The 16044-nt window shown below is 38.8% G+C and overlaps 3 protein-coding genes across 4 annotated transcripts in view; 2 read left to right on the top strand and 1 right to left on the bottom strand.

Annotated features, from left to right (window-relative positions):
* Positions 1–483, top strand: part of iqgap3 (IQ motif containing GTPase activating protein 3) — a 21292-nt gene extending 20809 nt beyond the window's left edge. Inside the window, exon 38 of the mRNA XM_052579226.1 lies at positions 1–483. This exon is cut by the window's left edge and continues 18 nt beyond it. Coding sequence (XP_052435186.1) covers positions 1–96 — 96 coding nt within the window. The 3' untranslated portion in view covers positions 97–483.
* Positions 484–1090: 607 nt separating this feature from the next.
* On the top strand, positions 1091–7028 carry LOC127975293 (uncharacterized). Of its 2 annotated transcripts, none has more exons than XM_052579224.1 (8): positions 1091–1526; positions 2006–2146; positions 2239–2322; positions 2446–2502; positions 2581–2679; positions 2879–3031; positions 3436–3570; positions 6106–7028. In XM_052579224.1, exons 2-8 carry the CDS (start codon positions 2006–2008, stop codon positions 6205–6207), a joined length of 771 nt encoding a protein of 256 aa, XP_052435184.1. In that variant the 5' UTR covers positions 1091–1526; the 3' UTR covers positions 6208–7028. The 2 variants fall into 2 exon arrangements, with proteins under 2 accessions (XP_052435184.1, XP_052435185.1); XM_052579225.1 differs by lacking the exon at positions 1091–1526 and adding an exon at positions 1608–1640.
* Positions 7029–8210: 1182 nt separating this feature from the next.
* eomesb (eomesodermin homolog b) lies at positions 8211–14008 on the bottom strand. The gene is made up of 7 exons (XM_052579223.1): positions 13819–14008; positions 11806–12393; positions 10452–10606; positions 10251–10372; positions 9933–10091; positions 9788–9849; positions 8211–9098 (listed from the first exon to the last, which is right to left on the bottom strand). Exons 2-7 carry the CDS (start codon positions 12306–12308, stop codon positions 8363–8365), a joined length of 1737 nt encoding a protein of 578 aa, XP_052435183.1. The 5' UTR covers positions 12309–12393; positions 13819–14008; the 3' UTR covers positions 8211–8362.
* Between the last annotated feature and the right edge of the window lie 2036 nt (positions 14009–16044).

Here is a 16044-nt window from a genome sequence, read left to right as displayed (position 1 = left end):
TACGAGGAAGTCTCTGTGATGAAGATGTTCGATAAAGCCAAAGTCAACGTCAACCTGCTCATCTTCCTCCTCAACAAGAAGTTCTTCAAGAAGTGAATGACTCCAGATAAACCTGCTGCTTCATTCTCTGTGTACTTCATTGTTTTACCCAACATCACTCCGGATATATTCATGACGCTATCAAATACATATATATATTCTATTATTAATCATTTGCATTTAAAATGAAGCTTTACTTTATTTGAGTGAATCACAGCAGACGTTTAGAAAAACACTAGTTATGCAGCGGTTTCAGGTGAAGTTCACCTGCGCTCATGCAATGCTCTTTAGTGGACAGCGTCTCAAAATATTAATTCTGTGTAAATATTTCCTGTCATTCTGTCTCTATTTTCTGTTCCTCGTCTGTTTTATGTCAATTATGAGTGTCCAGTCCCTCTTTTTATACGCCGTTTTATTCCCAATAAAACATTTTGCATGAATTAACCCGTGTTTGTGTCATTGTGCGTGACGTGTTGATGTGAAGCGCGAGGAGGTTTCGCGGGAGTTCTTCAGAGTCAGGTGATCACGTGTGGTTTGAGTGACGTATGATGACAGCTGCACACACACAGGATTTCACATGGAACAGATTCGCCACAGTTTGATGAGTGTGAAGAGTTTCAGAAATACACTGATCTGATCAGAGTTTTCTCTTTCATTATCTCCTTTTTACATCTTCATTATTGAGGCGATACTTCTGGTTTAAAAACTATCGCCATTTGTCATTTTTAAATGTTTTTTTTGGGGGGGGGGGGGGGGGGGGGGGTTCTTCATTGGTTCCTGGATTTAAATTGGAAACTCATACTTTGAGAACTCATATTTATTAGCTGGACAAATACAGTCATAATATATGATCTGATTATATATGACAAATGTGGCTAATTTTAAATATTTTTTACTCAAAAGGGTAGCTTTGATGTTTTTACCCTTCGTTAGATGGGATTCGAACTCTAGACGCTCGTGACGTAATCGCGCTGAGTGTCGTACCAACCTTTATTTATTTTATTAGTTTTATTGGGATTTTTCTTTTCTTGGGTTATAAGCTATAGTTTTAAAAAAAGTGACGTTTAATTTAAAAAAAAAAACATCCCATCTGTCAGTAAAACTATCAGGAAACATAATTTGGAATCTTTTAACCTTTAAAATCCCAGAGCATTGTGTTTTCCTAATGTGAATCTGACACACATTTGTACCAGAATTGAGCTAAACCTGACTGAACTTTGTTTGTAAAAGCCGTCGTGTTAAAACCACATAAAGTTGTTGTTCTAGTCTTGATTTCTTTAGTTTACACTGTGAATCTGCGGTTTTCTGTTCGCGTTAGTGAGATTCAGGTTCTGTACAATAGAAAGTTATTCAGTGAGCACACGTGTGTGGGTTTGAGAATAATGACGATCATCAGACAGAGATGAATCACACATTCTCCGCGTGTCTCGAGGAGGAGTTGCTCTCGATTCTCACCTGAACACAGCCTGAGGAACACCGACGACAAGGTAACTCCATCTCTTCATATTAACATTCATTTCACTGAGCTGAATCACTTTAAACGGGTAAACCCGAGGGGTAATGAAGCTGAGAGCAAGAGCTTCTAGTTTGGCTTTAGTAGGGTGAGTGAATTCAGGGTAACTGGGGTGGTGTTTCCGGTCATCTCAGTGTCTGAACCTGTCCCAGTTTATCTGACCTCACACATGGAGTTGATAAAACATTGTTTGGAGTTTGTGCTGCTTGTATAAAGATCTTAAATTGGCCTAATAACTGTAAAACTCATAATAAATATCAGTAAGTCTTTAAATTCATGAACTGAGAGAGATTTAGTGATGATGTAGAGCGCCGTGCAGGTTCATCTGGTTCTACTGCTCAAAGAATGTGGTGAACAATGACTTCTTGTTCTCCAGCTGCAGGAATGAAAACACAGGTGATTGTGCAACTCTCATTAGTGTGTGTGTGTGTGTGTGTGTGTGTGTGTGTGAAGATGTCCAGAAGAGTGGAGGTGATCCTCAACTCCTCAGCTCCGCAGGATCCGGCCGAGCCTCCTCTTCACATCACCGAGTCCAAGCCCGGAGAGCATCCAGGAGTGAAGGGCTTCCTGATGATCAAGCCGGCGATCCTGGGGGTGAAGACTTGTGTTTTACTGATCATGTGTACAGCTGAGAGTGTGTGAGCTCCTGCTGAACCCGTGTGTGTGTGTGTGTGTGTGTGTGGCAGTGGCTGGAGATCCTGACCGGTGCCGGGGTGTTTGGACTCGTCTACTGGAACTACACTCTCTGGCTCTTAATACCGGCTTCTTTTGTGAGTCTCTTTTATTATACACACTAACTTTTAATCATCTGTTTTCTGTGTGAATCGGTGTTAAAGTGTCATTTATTTCTGTGGAAATGTTACTGTATTTTTAATCATAATTACTGTGTGTAGGTGATTTTAATCGGCGTGATAACGGCGACAGCTGCGTGCTCACACAACCCGTGTCTGGTCAGTCATCGTTCTCACGCTGTTCTCTGCAGACGTGACGTGTGTGATGTTAAACTAAACCATGTTTGTGATGGTCAGGTGGTCACTTCTCAAGTGCTGAATCTGCTCAACATCTGCAACGTGCTGACGGCCGTCGTCGTGTTCTTCGTCCAGGTCTTATTCGTGTTTCTCGGAGATGTGAGTGATATAAAACCATACATCTAACGCACATTTCATCTAATGCTAAGCCATCAAAATATAAAACAATCATATTTTAGTAAGAATTAACGTAAATGTTTTCAAGCTGCACTGTGAAATGTTAGCTCTGATGAGGTGGTTTCTTCTTCTCTGGTGTGATGAGGAGTTTCAGTAACGCTGTGATTCTTCTCTGTTGTAGATGGTTGGAGCTGCGCTGCGAACACATTTCGTGAGCGGCCGCTCCGAGAGTCCCTCGTCTCAGACCGCAAACATCGCCTTCATCGCTTGTAATGTTCTGGCGCTCATCTTCTCTCTTCTCATCATCGTGACGTCGTGCTGCTGGTGTAGATCGGTAAAACCGTGTTTATATGTGTGTCTCTGCAGCACTGAAGCGGTGTATCTGTAACAATATCAGTCACAATGATACATTTCTCTCTGATGCAACAATCATTCGGATATTGAGTAAAGATCATGTTCATGAAGATATTTAGTAAGTTTCCTACCGTAAATATATTAAAACGTAATGTTTGATTAGTAATATGCATTGCTAAGAATTAATCTGAACAACTTTAAAGATGATTTTCTCAATATTTAGATGTTTTTGCTCCCTCAGATTCCAGATTTTCTAACAGTTGTATCTCAGACAGATATTGTCCTCCTCACAAACCAGACGTCGGTGGAGAGCTCATGACTGGTTTTCGGTGGTTGTGTGATGACTTTATGAGACACTGATGTGTGGATGTGCTTCTTCTCCAGAGGAAGCGTCTGATGGTGATCCACATGAACCCAGCTCCATCTGCAGATCTCAGTGATGAGCTGGAGTATCCGTGTCTAGAACTCTCACCGCCAGCCTATAGTCCGGTTCCTTCTTCAGAACCGCCGGCCTACGAGGTGTGTATGGAGACTGACCTCAGTCATTATTAGAGAGCACCGTCATCTAAACCTCTGGAGCCTTGTGTGCTGATCAGAAATGATTGAAATGAAACACATACAGTATTGTTCAAAATAATAGCAGTACAATGTGACTAACCAGAATAATCAAGGTTTTTCGTATATTTTTTTATTGCTACGTGGCAAACAAGTTACCAGTAGGTTCAGTAGATTCTCAGAAAACAAATGAGACCCAGCATTCATGATATGCACGCTCTTAAGGCTGTGCAATTGGGCAATTAGTTGAATTAGTTGAAAGGGGTGTGTTCAAAAAAATAGCAGTGTGGCATTCAATCACTGAGGTCATCAATTTTGTGAAGAAACAGGTGTGAATCAGGTGGCCCCTATTTAAGGATGAAGCCAACACTTGTTGAACATGCATTTGAAAGCTGAGGAAATGGGTCGTTCAAGACATTGTTCAGAAGAACAGCGTACTTTGATTAAAAAGTTGATTAGAGAGGGGAAAACCTATAAAGAGGTGCAAAAAATGATAGGCTGTTCAGCTAAAATGATCTCCAATGCCTTAAAATGGAGAGCAAAACCAGAGAGACGTGGAAGAAAACGGAAGACAACCATCAAAATGGATAGAAGAATAACCAGAATGGCAAAGGCTCAGCCAATGATCACCTCCAGGATGATCAAAGACAGTCTGGAGTTACCTGTAAGTACTGTGACAGTTAGAAGACGTCTGTGTGAAGCTAATCTATTTTCAAGAATCCCCCGCAAAGTCCCTCTGTTAAAAAAAAGGCATGTGCAGAAGAGGTTACAATTTGCCAAAGAACACATCAACTGGCCTAAAGAGAAATGGAGGAACATTTTGTGGACTGATGAGAGTAAAATTGTTCTTTTTGGGTCCAAGGGCCACAGGCAGTTTGTGAGACGACCCCCAAACTCTGAATTCAAGCCACAGTACACAGTGAAGACAGTGAAGCATGGAGGTGCAAGCATCATGATATGGGCATGTTTCTCCTACTATGGTGTTGGGCCTATTTATCGCATACCAGGGATCATGGATCAGTTTGCATATGTTAAAATACTTGAAGAGGTCATGTTGCCCTATGCTGAAGAGGACATGCCCTTGAAATGGTTGTTTCAACAAGACAATGACCCAAAACACACTAGTAAACGGGCAAAGTCTTGGTTCCAAACCAACAAAATTAATGTTATGGAGTGGCCAGCCCAATCTCCAGACCTTAATCCAATTGAGAACTTGTGGGGTGATATCAAAAATGCTGTTTCTGAAGCAAAACCAAGAAATGTGAATGAATTGTGGAATGTTGTTAAAGAATCATGGAGTGGAATAACAGCTGAGAGGTGCCACAAGTTGGTTGACTCCATGCCACACAGATGTCAAGCAGTTTTAAAAAACTGTGGTCATACAACTAAATATTAGTTTAGTGATTCACAGGATTGCTAAATCCCAGAAAAAAAAAATGTTTGTACAAAATAGTTTTGAGTTTGTACAGTCAAAGGTAGACACTGCTATTTTTTTGAACACACCCCTTTCAACTAATTGCCCAATTGCACAGCCTTAAGAGCGTGCATATCATGAATGCTGGGTCTTGTTTGTTTTCTGACAATCTACTGAACCTACTGGTAACTTGTTTGCCACGTAGCAATAAAAAATATACTAAAAACCTTGATTATTCTGGTTAGTCACATTGTACTGCTATTATTTTGAACAATACTGTATGCTATAATTTAGGTCGTTTTAATATTTCCAGTTTTTAGTGCATTTTATTGCACTTATTAATCACTTTTCAAGCGTAGACCTGAAAGTTGAATTTCAAATCTAAAAAAAACTCTCATAAATATTGAATGTTTTGGAGAACACTTAAGTTTCTTCTCTTTTTAAGTTAAAAAGTGATTTAAAAAAACAGATGCACAAAAATTTTACATGCACAAAAAAAATACTATTTTCAAATATCTAAAAAACTGTGTGGATCTCAAAGCCATATATATAAAAAAGTTGTGTTCCAAATTTGAAGTTGATATCACAAAACAAACAAACATAAAAATCACAGTAAGCTTTTGTTTGGGCGCAGCACTCAACATTTCCATTTGATCAAATTCATTTTTCATTAATTTCCTATGCAAATATTACTAGTGTGACGCTTTTTGTCAAAGCCATTTAACTAAACTGTGTGTGTGTGTGTGTGTGTGTGTGAACATAAGTGCTAAACCTTTACCAAGTTACATTTTGATGAAGTAAAAATTTCTAAACAAAAAAAACAAACCATTAACCTTTATTCTTCTTCTGTCAAATATGACCCAAGAGCACTTAGAGGGTTAAATGACTTTCAAAGCATCCCAGCATGCACCTGATGAAGTTTACATTAAAGCATTTGGAAGATACTTCTATGCATTTAACGTCATGCATGGATCCCATGACCCTTGTGTGTCTAACAGTGCTCTGAGAGATCATGGAATCCGTGTTTCCTCACTGTGCTTTTATTCTGGCGTTAGATGATGACCTGACTGTCTCTGTTCCTGCAGGAGGAACGACGCTCCACTCTTTCTGGAGTTTCTACTCAGAAGTGGGCCATGAGGAAATGGAAAGAAGAACTGAGGCGCAGCAGAAGAACCATCCAAGTCTGAGCAGATTCATTAATGTCCAGATCAGTCTGATGTCTATGCTCTAAAGTAGAGCTTCTCGTATGATGTTCAGCGGGCTCCGTTCAAGACCGTTTATTAGTGTAATGTCTTTTATCATAACGCTGTTTTTCACCTGCATCAGATGAACCTCAATCAATCTGAAGGACCTGTAGACAACATTCAGTGGTGGACGTCTCAGAACATTTTTAGTATTTTGTCCTCGTTTTTAAAAACAGCCACATTAAAAGGTTTTAAATCATGCTTCCAAGAATGAAGACTTGAAGACTTGAAGAAGTCGTGGCACTGAATGTTGCATGAACTGCACAAATGCACATCTTCCTCAGTGTTTGGTCTGGTTTGAGAGCAGATCCACACATCCTGAAACAAGATCTGAACTCTCTTATCTTAAAGTTGATCGATCTGAAGGAAGTTTTAAGGGGAATGAAGACTGGTACACAATGAAGTAATGAATTCCCTTTCATTTATTAATTAGTTTTTATTATTATTTGAAGGATAGAAATAATGTTTGACACAATTAGTGTCTGATTTTGAAAGATGCGATAGAGATGAGAGATTGGTGAGTAGTTCAGAGAGTACTGGATCAGGAGCTGTACATGCATGACTGAAAACAACCGTCCCAAGTGGAGCGCTGAGATATTATTTATCATATTTGTTCATCTGTGAACAGCAGAAGTGTCTCTTCACATGTTCTTCTGGTGTGCAATGTTAACTATTTAATGCTAGTTTTTTAGTTTCTTCTGAATGCTAATGTAATGCAAGCACTTTGTAAAGGTTTGAAGGTGATATAAAGTTCTTGTATTGTGTTCGTGTCACTGTGGTGTTTGATTTAACTCTAACAGAAACCTCTTCTTCTCTGGGTTTCTTCCTAGTGTTCTGCATCTGATTCACTTGGAATCTGTCGGACAAATTGCATGATTGTATTGAAATGATGTCGTTATATATCGATGTTAAATTCTAGAAGATTCATTATGGAGCAGGTCTTTTTCTTAAATCGTCTCGCCAGTTCATTTCTAAAATCATTAAAACACATTATCATTTAAAGGGATTTTAAATGTCATTTAAAGGAACAGCTCACCCAAAAATGAACCCTCACCCTCGTATTGGTCCAAACCTGTATGAGTTTTTGTTGAACACAAAAGAAGATATTTTGAAGAATGTTGGGAACCAAAAACTTGCCGGTAGCCATTGGCTTCTATAGTATAGAAAACAATGCTTTAGCAGACAAAGGCTAGCAGCGATTGTTTGGTTACCCACATTCTTCCAAATATCATCTGTTGTGTTCAGCAGCTGAAACAAACTCATACAGGGTTGGAATAAGTGGAGGATGACAGATTCGTCAATATTTGGTGTACTGTCACTTTAAGGGACTGATACGATGTTCTAACGCTAGAGGTCAGTGTCCTCAACACTTCATTCACTTCCTACATATTTCTATTTGTGCACATTCTACAAAATGATGGGTTACTTCAAGCCAACTTGGGGTCATATTTGGACTAACCCAATTTTTGGCTTAAGAATTGAATGTAAAAAATTAACCCAATGGTTGGGTTAGTCCAAATTTGACCCAAAAATGGCTTGAAGTAGCCTAACAAAGCATTTTTTAGAGTGCAACTTCACAACTTTTGGATTCCTGTTAATATGTAATAATCCACCAGATCTTCACCCTTCACTTCCTGATCTTTCTCTGTCTTTGGAGATTTGCTATATTGTGCTGTTTGATCTAGTTTGGGGACATATTAACTAACTATTAGCTACTTAAAGAGTGTGCCTCAATAAACTCATAAGTATGTGCTTCATAAGTACGTTAGAATTGTTCTCTAAACTGAAGTGTTACTGAATTATTATTATTATTATTATTATTATATAGTTGTGGAAAAGGCACCAGTTTTCTGAATATTTTTTTCCATTCTGTCATGTTTGCATACTTTAAATTAATTAATAATATTCAGAAGAAAACAGATGTTTTTCACAAAAAGAAAACCCAATCCAAAACAGCAGTGGTTTAATGCATACAACAGCCTTTTCAAAATGACACATCATCTACCTTTGGACAGAAAGGATTTGTTTGACAATTTAATAAATTACAAAAGGGCCAAACTGATGAACGGAAAGCGTTCAGACGGAGACGGAGGTGTCTCTAGCTGCCGGCGTAGAAGGCGTAGTAGCCGATGGTCTTGGAGTTTGATGAAGTGTCCTTGGTGAAGGTTTCTGAGGCGCTGGAATCTTCACACTTGACCGTGAGAGAGTTCTCCGCTCCTGACTCGTCGAGGGAAACCCGTCTCCGTTTGCAAACCACCGAGTAAATGCTGGGTTCCTCAGAGTCTAGCGGTTTCAGAGACGGCGTGTTCTCCATCCAGGCCACGGTCTGACTAACTGTGTTCCCTTCCCTAGATTTGTCTTTATCTTGCGCGTGGTCGTCTGTGAGCTCTGTGGGACTCGGTCTGGGTGACCAGGGCAATCCGGACGCCACTTTTCTGGGATAAGAGCCTCTGGAGCCCCATCCAGCGGTGACGGAGGTGAAGGCTGCGTCTGGATAGTAGCCCAGCGAGTGTGCGCTCTGCAGAGGTAAGGATTTGAAGCTGTAAGGTAACAGCGAGCTGGAGTAATCGCCCTCGTACGCCGTCAGCTCCAGCTTGTTTGCACTGGTCTGCTGGACTGAAGTGACCAGCCACCTCTGAGCAGCGCCAGCGTCCTCCAGCGCAGGAGAAAGCATGCTGTTCGTCTGAGGAACCGTCCGCTCGCTGTTGTACAGGCGACTCGGGGTCAGATTGGTGACAAACTGGTCCTGCAGAAAGGGTTGCATTGTGTAGCGCGTGCGAGGAGAGTCTGACGGAGACGGAGTGAGTCTTTCACGCTCGGGAACCGTGTACATCCTGAGAGACCAATGCAAGAACACACAGAAGAACATGTTGGCTTCCTCAGAGAACAGCTCTTAAAACAACCACTGTAACACTTTATTTGAAGGGGTCCCTGTTAAATCATGCATAACTAACCCTAACCTTCACCAGCCAGTAAAGCATAGTTACATCTATTATTACACTGTAACAAGAATGGAATCAAACCATTTATTTCAGGATTTGTTTTTTTTTGTTTTCTTTAAAGTTCTTGTTTTTTTTCAGAAGCTTTTGTGGAATGTAATGTTTCTAGGGGTGTTAAAGGTTATCAATTCCAATAAAGAACCTTTATGTATTTTTTAGAAGTGGTAAAGAACCTTTTCAGCGATCTCAATTCTTAGGACCATTTTAAGAACATTTAAAGAACCTCTCGTGGTTCCACACTCTTAAAAATGTTTCAAAATGAGGTTTTCACAGTGATGCCACAGAAGAACCATTATTGGTTCCCAAAACCCCTTTTAGCTAGCGGTTTATCTTTTCCTTATCCATTTTCACCATGATTTCATGAGGGAAAAAAAAGGTTTTTGTTTTCTTTAAATATTCAACAGAACCTCTGTGGATTTTCAAGTTTCTTTGGCTGTTAAAGGTTCTTCATGGAACCATCGATGCCAATAAAGCAGCTTTATTTGACAGTGTATGGTGAACTATCATGAGAATAATATACTCACGTGTCATAATTATCTCTAAAGCCCTTGGCGAAAGGATTGTGGTCGATCTTGAGTTGCGTGATCTAGAAGAAGAAGAAGAAGACAGAAGTAAGGGTCAGTCCTAACACACACACACACACACACACACACACACACACACTCGTACATCAGTGTTCTGATAGGCTGTCACAGCGATGAACTGGTTCTCAGGGAAGGTGAAGATCTGAGTCTTCGAGTCTCGTCCTGTGCTTTCGATTCCGTCGTCGGACACTTCGACGATGTGAAGCCTGGGCTGGTACTTGTGCAGAGACTGAAGCACGATCATCTGATCAACAGACGAAGATCAAATGAAAACAGAGCATGCATTTTTTAGGGCAAGCTGATTAAACTATTTTATCAAAGCCTAATAAGCAATGCACGCCTACATTTAGCATGCACGAATTATTTCGGCATCAGTGATTCTTCCTCTCTTCGCGTTAGTTACCTGTGCGGCGGTAGTATTCGCTCCCTTGTTGTTTGTTAATTTGAGTTTCCCGAAAGAGATTTCTTGTCTCATCCAGTGAGCTCCTGTGTTCGGGGATTCAGGGTGGACGTAAATCTTATTTCCTAAAACAGATTTAAATGAATTAGGCTAATAATAATGCACATTAAATATATTAAACTATATATATTTAGTCCTCCGTACCTTGCATGTTACTGTCGGCTTTCCCGCAGGTCACCCATTTCCCGCCCTGAAATCTCCAGTGGTTGGGATCGGCCAGAACTATCTCCACAAACACATTATAATGCGTGCTCAGACTCAAACCCGTGATGTTGAAGCTTAGAAAGGGGAACATCCGTCTGTCAGGAAAAACAAACACAGAATTAATGCCTAATGCAAATTAAATATATTAAACAAAAACAAAAACAAAATAATTTGTGCAAAAATATATCTACACATTTCATAGGAAATTAACGTTTATAAAGAATTTATATTCTGTTTAAAAAATCTAATAGCGCTATTTCAGGTAGCAACATTTTTAAAAAAAATCGAAAATAGGTTAAACTTTGTGATAAACTGATGAATTAGCTATAACAGGTTTTATAACAACACAAAGCGCCTTTTTTCGCCATGTCAAAATCTGTGATTAACTAGCCTACAGAAACACTTGAAACCCCGTTTTAATAAAAGTAGGCAATTTTAAAAAGACCCCCGATTTAGCCGCGTTCATATAAAAATGCGTACTTATTTAAACACTCTAGATTAACCAACAGAATTCGATCGTCGTAAAAATCTTTACAAGTTATTTCTGTAATAAGAATAGAACTCTTTTTGAAGTCCCATCGACCGGCTGGTGTTCTTTACTTTAGACAGTTCTTAACACGAAAGGCTGATTAAACGCGTCTGTTTGTTTCATTGCAGTTAACGTCATTATGGAACACCAATAGTATCAAAAATATTTATGACAACACAAGCGCGCATACTGTTGCTATAGTAACACCTTAGTTCTTCTGGTCTAATATTTATTGTGTGATCTAAATATTGAAATCATAGCCTATTTGAAAACGCATTTCTGTAATCAGAATATCCGAAACTTTTTAAGATCCACTCAACAGGTTGTTTGTGATTTGGGTTGCTTTACAATTGTCATTTATTAAAACAAAACTGTTTATTTGTCTATTATTATTACTAGGCTATTTACCATTATTATAAAACATCTATAGCCTCACAAATATTTACGACAACACAAATGCGCGTTGCTGTTGCGAGATCACCTGTTATTTTGCGCCAGGTAAAAATACTTATATTATTTTGATCTAAACTCAATTTAAAACGTTATTTTATGTACTAAGAATTTTTAAAACAGTTTTTATTATCCATTCACCCGGCTGTTTAATTGCATTCATTTTATATATATTTAATTATATAAATTATTCTTATAATAAACTATTCTTCAAACCCGTCTATTTTGTATTTTAGAGCATCATCTATCATTTAAAGAAAAATGTGACTCAGTTTCCATGGTCCCCTGTTCCGAAGCAGAGGTGTGATCGCTCACCTGCCCTGTTTGGTGATGATCATCTCGGTTTGGTGTCGGTGGAATTTGAGCCACAGCGGCCGGTTGCACAGATACACCTGAGCTCGGAGTCCCGCTCCGGACAGAGCCACGGAGCCGATACCGGACCCGGAGCCCTGGTACGAGTGGTAGCTGTTTCCAGAACCCTGTCCGAACTGATATCCCGCGCCGAAGTCACCGCGTCCCGCGCACAGAGACTGACAGAAGCCCGGGGAGGGAAGCACGGAGCCGTAGTGCAGCGACGCCGCGTACCGCGATCCGTCCGAACCGGAGTACACGCCTCCCGTCTGGCTCGTGTACGGAAACAAGGGACTCTCCTGCGTTTGCTGCGTCGAGCCCATCATGAAGTATCGGTTGGAGCCGAGTCCGTCGAGTATGTACCGGCCGCCGCCCGAGAGTTCGTCCTCGCAGATGATCGGTGACACTTTCCTGCTGTCCACCTCCGCGCTCGAGGTCAGCGCAGATCCGGGTCCTTCACCGGACATCTGTGGATGTTCTGTCAATCCGAGCTCTTGATCCGAATCCGTTAATAACTCGATCGTCGTCACTTACCGTCGGGTCGCGGCATCACTGCAAACCACAGAATCAGTGTGTGCATGTCAATCAAATCTAAATGAGCTTTAAAAATAAATATGAATCTTCTCTAAACAGGTTACACACTTGGCTGTTTAAATGATTCGGTTTCAGAGCGCTTTAATTTCAGCGACATTGAGAACAAAGTGAAACTTTTTACTTTTAAGGATCTGAAATAATACAATCCTCCATGGAGATTAAAATAATAAAATAAAATGATTTTATTTCATTTAATTAGATGTTTGTGTATATTCATCATACCTTAGCTGGTAAATAAAATATATATGTATTTTAAATCGGCGAATTGTTTATTAGTCCTATTAGATATTCGTTCTTAAAATGCTTCCTAGATATCACTTTATTATTTTCTAATAGATGCAGGCAAGACATATTATTTAATTACGTTTATAGCATAACTGTTTAATAGCATTTAAATAAAAAATGTTATGTGCTCGTCATATCATCATCTGAGACTAACTGTTCCTCGTTATTATATTTACCAATCTGTTAATGTTATTATACAGATTAATATAAAAACAAATAATGACAATTTTATAAACATGAATCATTAAAATATAAATCTTTGGCGCTTTCGTTTTTCAAAATTCATGTTTATGCAATCTAGATTTTATTAGTGTGATGATGTTAATTAATTCTGCCTTTAATAAATGAACAAAAAATACTTTAGACCTAATAATTCTCTGCGTTAGATTTAGAAGTTTATATAGGCCTATATATATATATATATAAGATTTAATTCTTAAGTCTTGCATTAAAAATGATTGCATAAACGCATTCTGCAAACGAACACGTGTGTTCCGACAGTAATCAGGATTTAACAGAAACTGTGTTAATATTTTCGGAATGACGCATTAATTTGTGCTTCATTAGACATAACAGAAATCTAGTAAGCACAGGTTGTTGTTGTGGTTTTTCCAAGCGGAATATATTTTTTTCTTTTACAGCCTATTTTTCAAAATGTTGCAGGGAATCTGTGTGTAAAAAAATGAACATCTAATTCTTACACATGATGTTTCTGATAAACAACAATGAGTTTCTGGGTCCAGCAGGCAATTCTAAATATATATATATATATATATATACATATATATATATATATATATATATATATATATATATATATATATAATTGCCTGCTGTATATATATATATATATATATATATATATATATATATATATATATATATATATATTTAATCATATATCACTGTTTTTTTCTGAAATTAAACGATGTTAACTAGTTGACAAATGATGGTCAACACGTTCTCGTTATCACAGAGGATGGTTCTGTGTAAAACCATCAGACCATCAGTTCTAGTTGGAAAACACATCGAAGCTTCTTGTTTAGATGCAAAATAACTCCAAATATCATGCATTGTTTAAAAATATAAATAACTTACCAGTTTCATCTTCATATCCTCCACAGATCGAGGCTGAAACGCTCTGGTGTTCAGACTGAGAAGAACCGATGCTCCGAGAACGAGAGGGTGAGAGAGGATCCGGGTGATCGGGTCACTGACACTCAGAGGAAGAGGAGAAGAACCGACCGAATGACCGACTGACTGACCGACTGAAGCAGCTGTCATGCTGCTGCTGGATTTATTGATTCCGCTCTCGAGCGCCTCCCATCGGTGGTGTATGACATCACAGCTCAACTCTAGGCGCGTGCGTCAGGAACGCCTGGTTTCTCTCGCAGTGCGGTTTCTTTTTTAGGTCGATTGCAAATTTCTTAAATTATTTTAGAATCACCTTTGTACTTTTATACTCCAAACACGTTTTAATATATAGCTTAACAATATTGTAATTTGGCGAAAGGCTGTTGACATCTATATCTATTGAGTATAAGTGAAAGCAAAACCAAACTGGCATACAATCAGAGAAGAATCACTGTGCACACAAATGTGGATTCGAAGTTTCTTATGGGGCAGTATTTAAATTGTCACATGTTGTAATTTCAGTCAATTTAATATTTTCTAATCTTGAGATTTTTATGATCAGAAATTGCATTTTGGATGTTTTATAAAGTAGTTGATTTCTCTTTTATTTAAGTCTATAATGGGCTGTTTGATAGTGTGATCACAGCTGTGCTGTTCATCATGTCAGAGGTCATCAAATGCTTCAGACAGATGTTAAACATTAAACTTCTTTACCTGAACGATGAAGCATCGCACCTTAAATTACACGCTTTAATTCCAGAAATGAGAATCGCAAAATGCAACCACAGTTTCTTTTCTGTTTTCACAAATATGATTTTATCTAGGATTAGTGAGATGTGATGTGAGCTGAAGTCGGAGGTGAAGCTGGTTTCGTGCGGTTGACAGCCACACTGGAGTGTGATGCTAAATCGAGGCTCTGTTTTCTTGGGCCTTCTCCAAAATGCTTAGAAAAAGTGAAGCACCGTTGTGACAGTTCATTCCTGATCGAGCGGATGCAGCAGGAGTTCTTCTGATCATCCATAGCAGTGATTCAAAATGAAACTGATCTGTCATAAAAATAACAAAAATGAACACATTTCTTGACTGAGGCTCCATGAAGTCCAACACATGAACACGTGTGGCTTGAGATAGTTTGAACATTTTGTATACTAAGTAAACCATGTTCCAAGGAAACAGATTTGTTTGTCTTGATATCTTTTTTTTTCCACTGACATTTGATCAGCAAAAGAACAACAACCAAATCTGACCTGATCTGTGAGATCACGGTTATTATTTATCATGAGGAGTGTCTCCATTTGATGGTGGTAGATAAATGAGAGGGAGTGATGATGTCAGAGAAAGACTGAATAAAGAAGAAGAATAAAAAGATCTGGTCCTTCAGAGTAGTGTTTACTGATGAATTCTTCACTGTAAGGAACGTGAATGAGAGGAAGTTCTCTAGATGAGGTCTGTGTTGCACGACTCTAGCAGGAAATAAAGAAGACTCTCTTCACACTTGTGAAACAGACAGGTTTACCTCCAGCATTTGGAGAATTTATTTATGATTGAGTCGTGAGCAAACACCTGCACATGAGGAACAGAGAGAGAGAGAGAGAGAGAGAGAGCTGCTGGAGACAGCTGAACACCTCGACGTGTGTGTGTGTGTGTGTGTGTGTGTGTCTGTCTGTGTGTGTCTGTCTGTGTGTGTCTGTGTGTGTGTGTGTGTGTGTGTGTCTGTCTGTGTGTGTGTGTGTGTGTGTGTGTGTGTGTCTGTCTGTGTGTGTCTGTGTGTGTGTGTGTGCATTCAACATACACACTCTTAAAAATAAATGTGCTTCACAGTGATGCCACAGAAGAATATTTTTGTCTGAATGGTTCCATTAAGAACATTTAACATCTGAACATTCTTCAGATCATGAAAGATAAAAAATAGATGCTTCTTTGACTGAATGGTTCTTCGTGGAACAGGAAATGGTTCTTCTGTGGCGGCGCGGTGAAGAACTTTTGAAGCACCTTTATTTTTAATAGTGTATACATATTCATTTTTATTTTCAAACACTTTTTTTATTTCTCTTTTTACATTATATTTATATTTATTAAGTTCCACCTTTCTCTCATGTGTACGCTTTCATCAAAACATTATTATATTATATTATTATATGTTTGCAACAAATTTCATTCAGAAATTGCTAGTAATTTTCACAAATGACA

This window comes from Carassius gibelio, chromosome B16, assembly GCF_023724105.1.
Source record: "Carassius gibelio isolate Cgi1373 ecotype wild population from Czech Republic chromosome B16, carGib1.2-hapl.c, whole genome shotgun sequence".
NCBI lineage: Eukaryota > Metazoa > Chordata > Actinopteri > Cypriniformes > Cyprinidae > Carassius > Carassius gibelio.
This window is presented reverse-complemented; position numbering and strand designations above follow the sequence as displayed.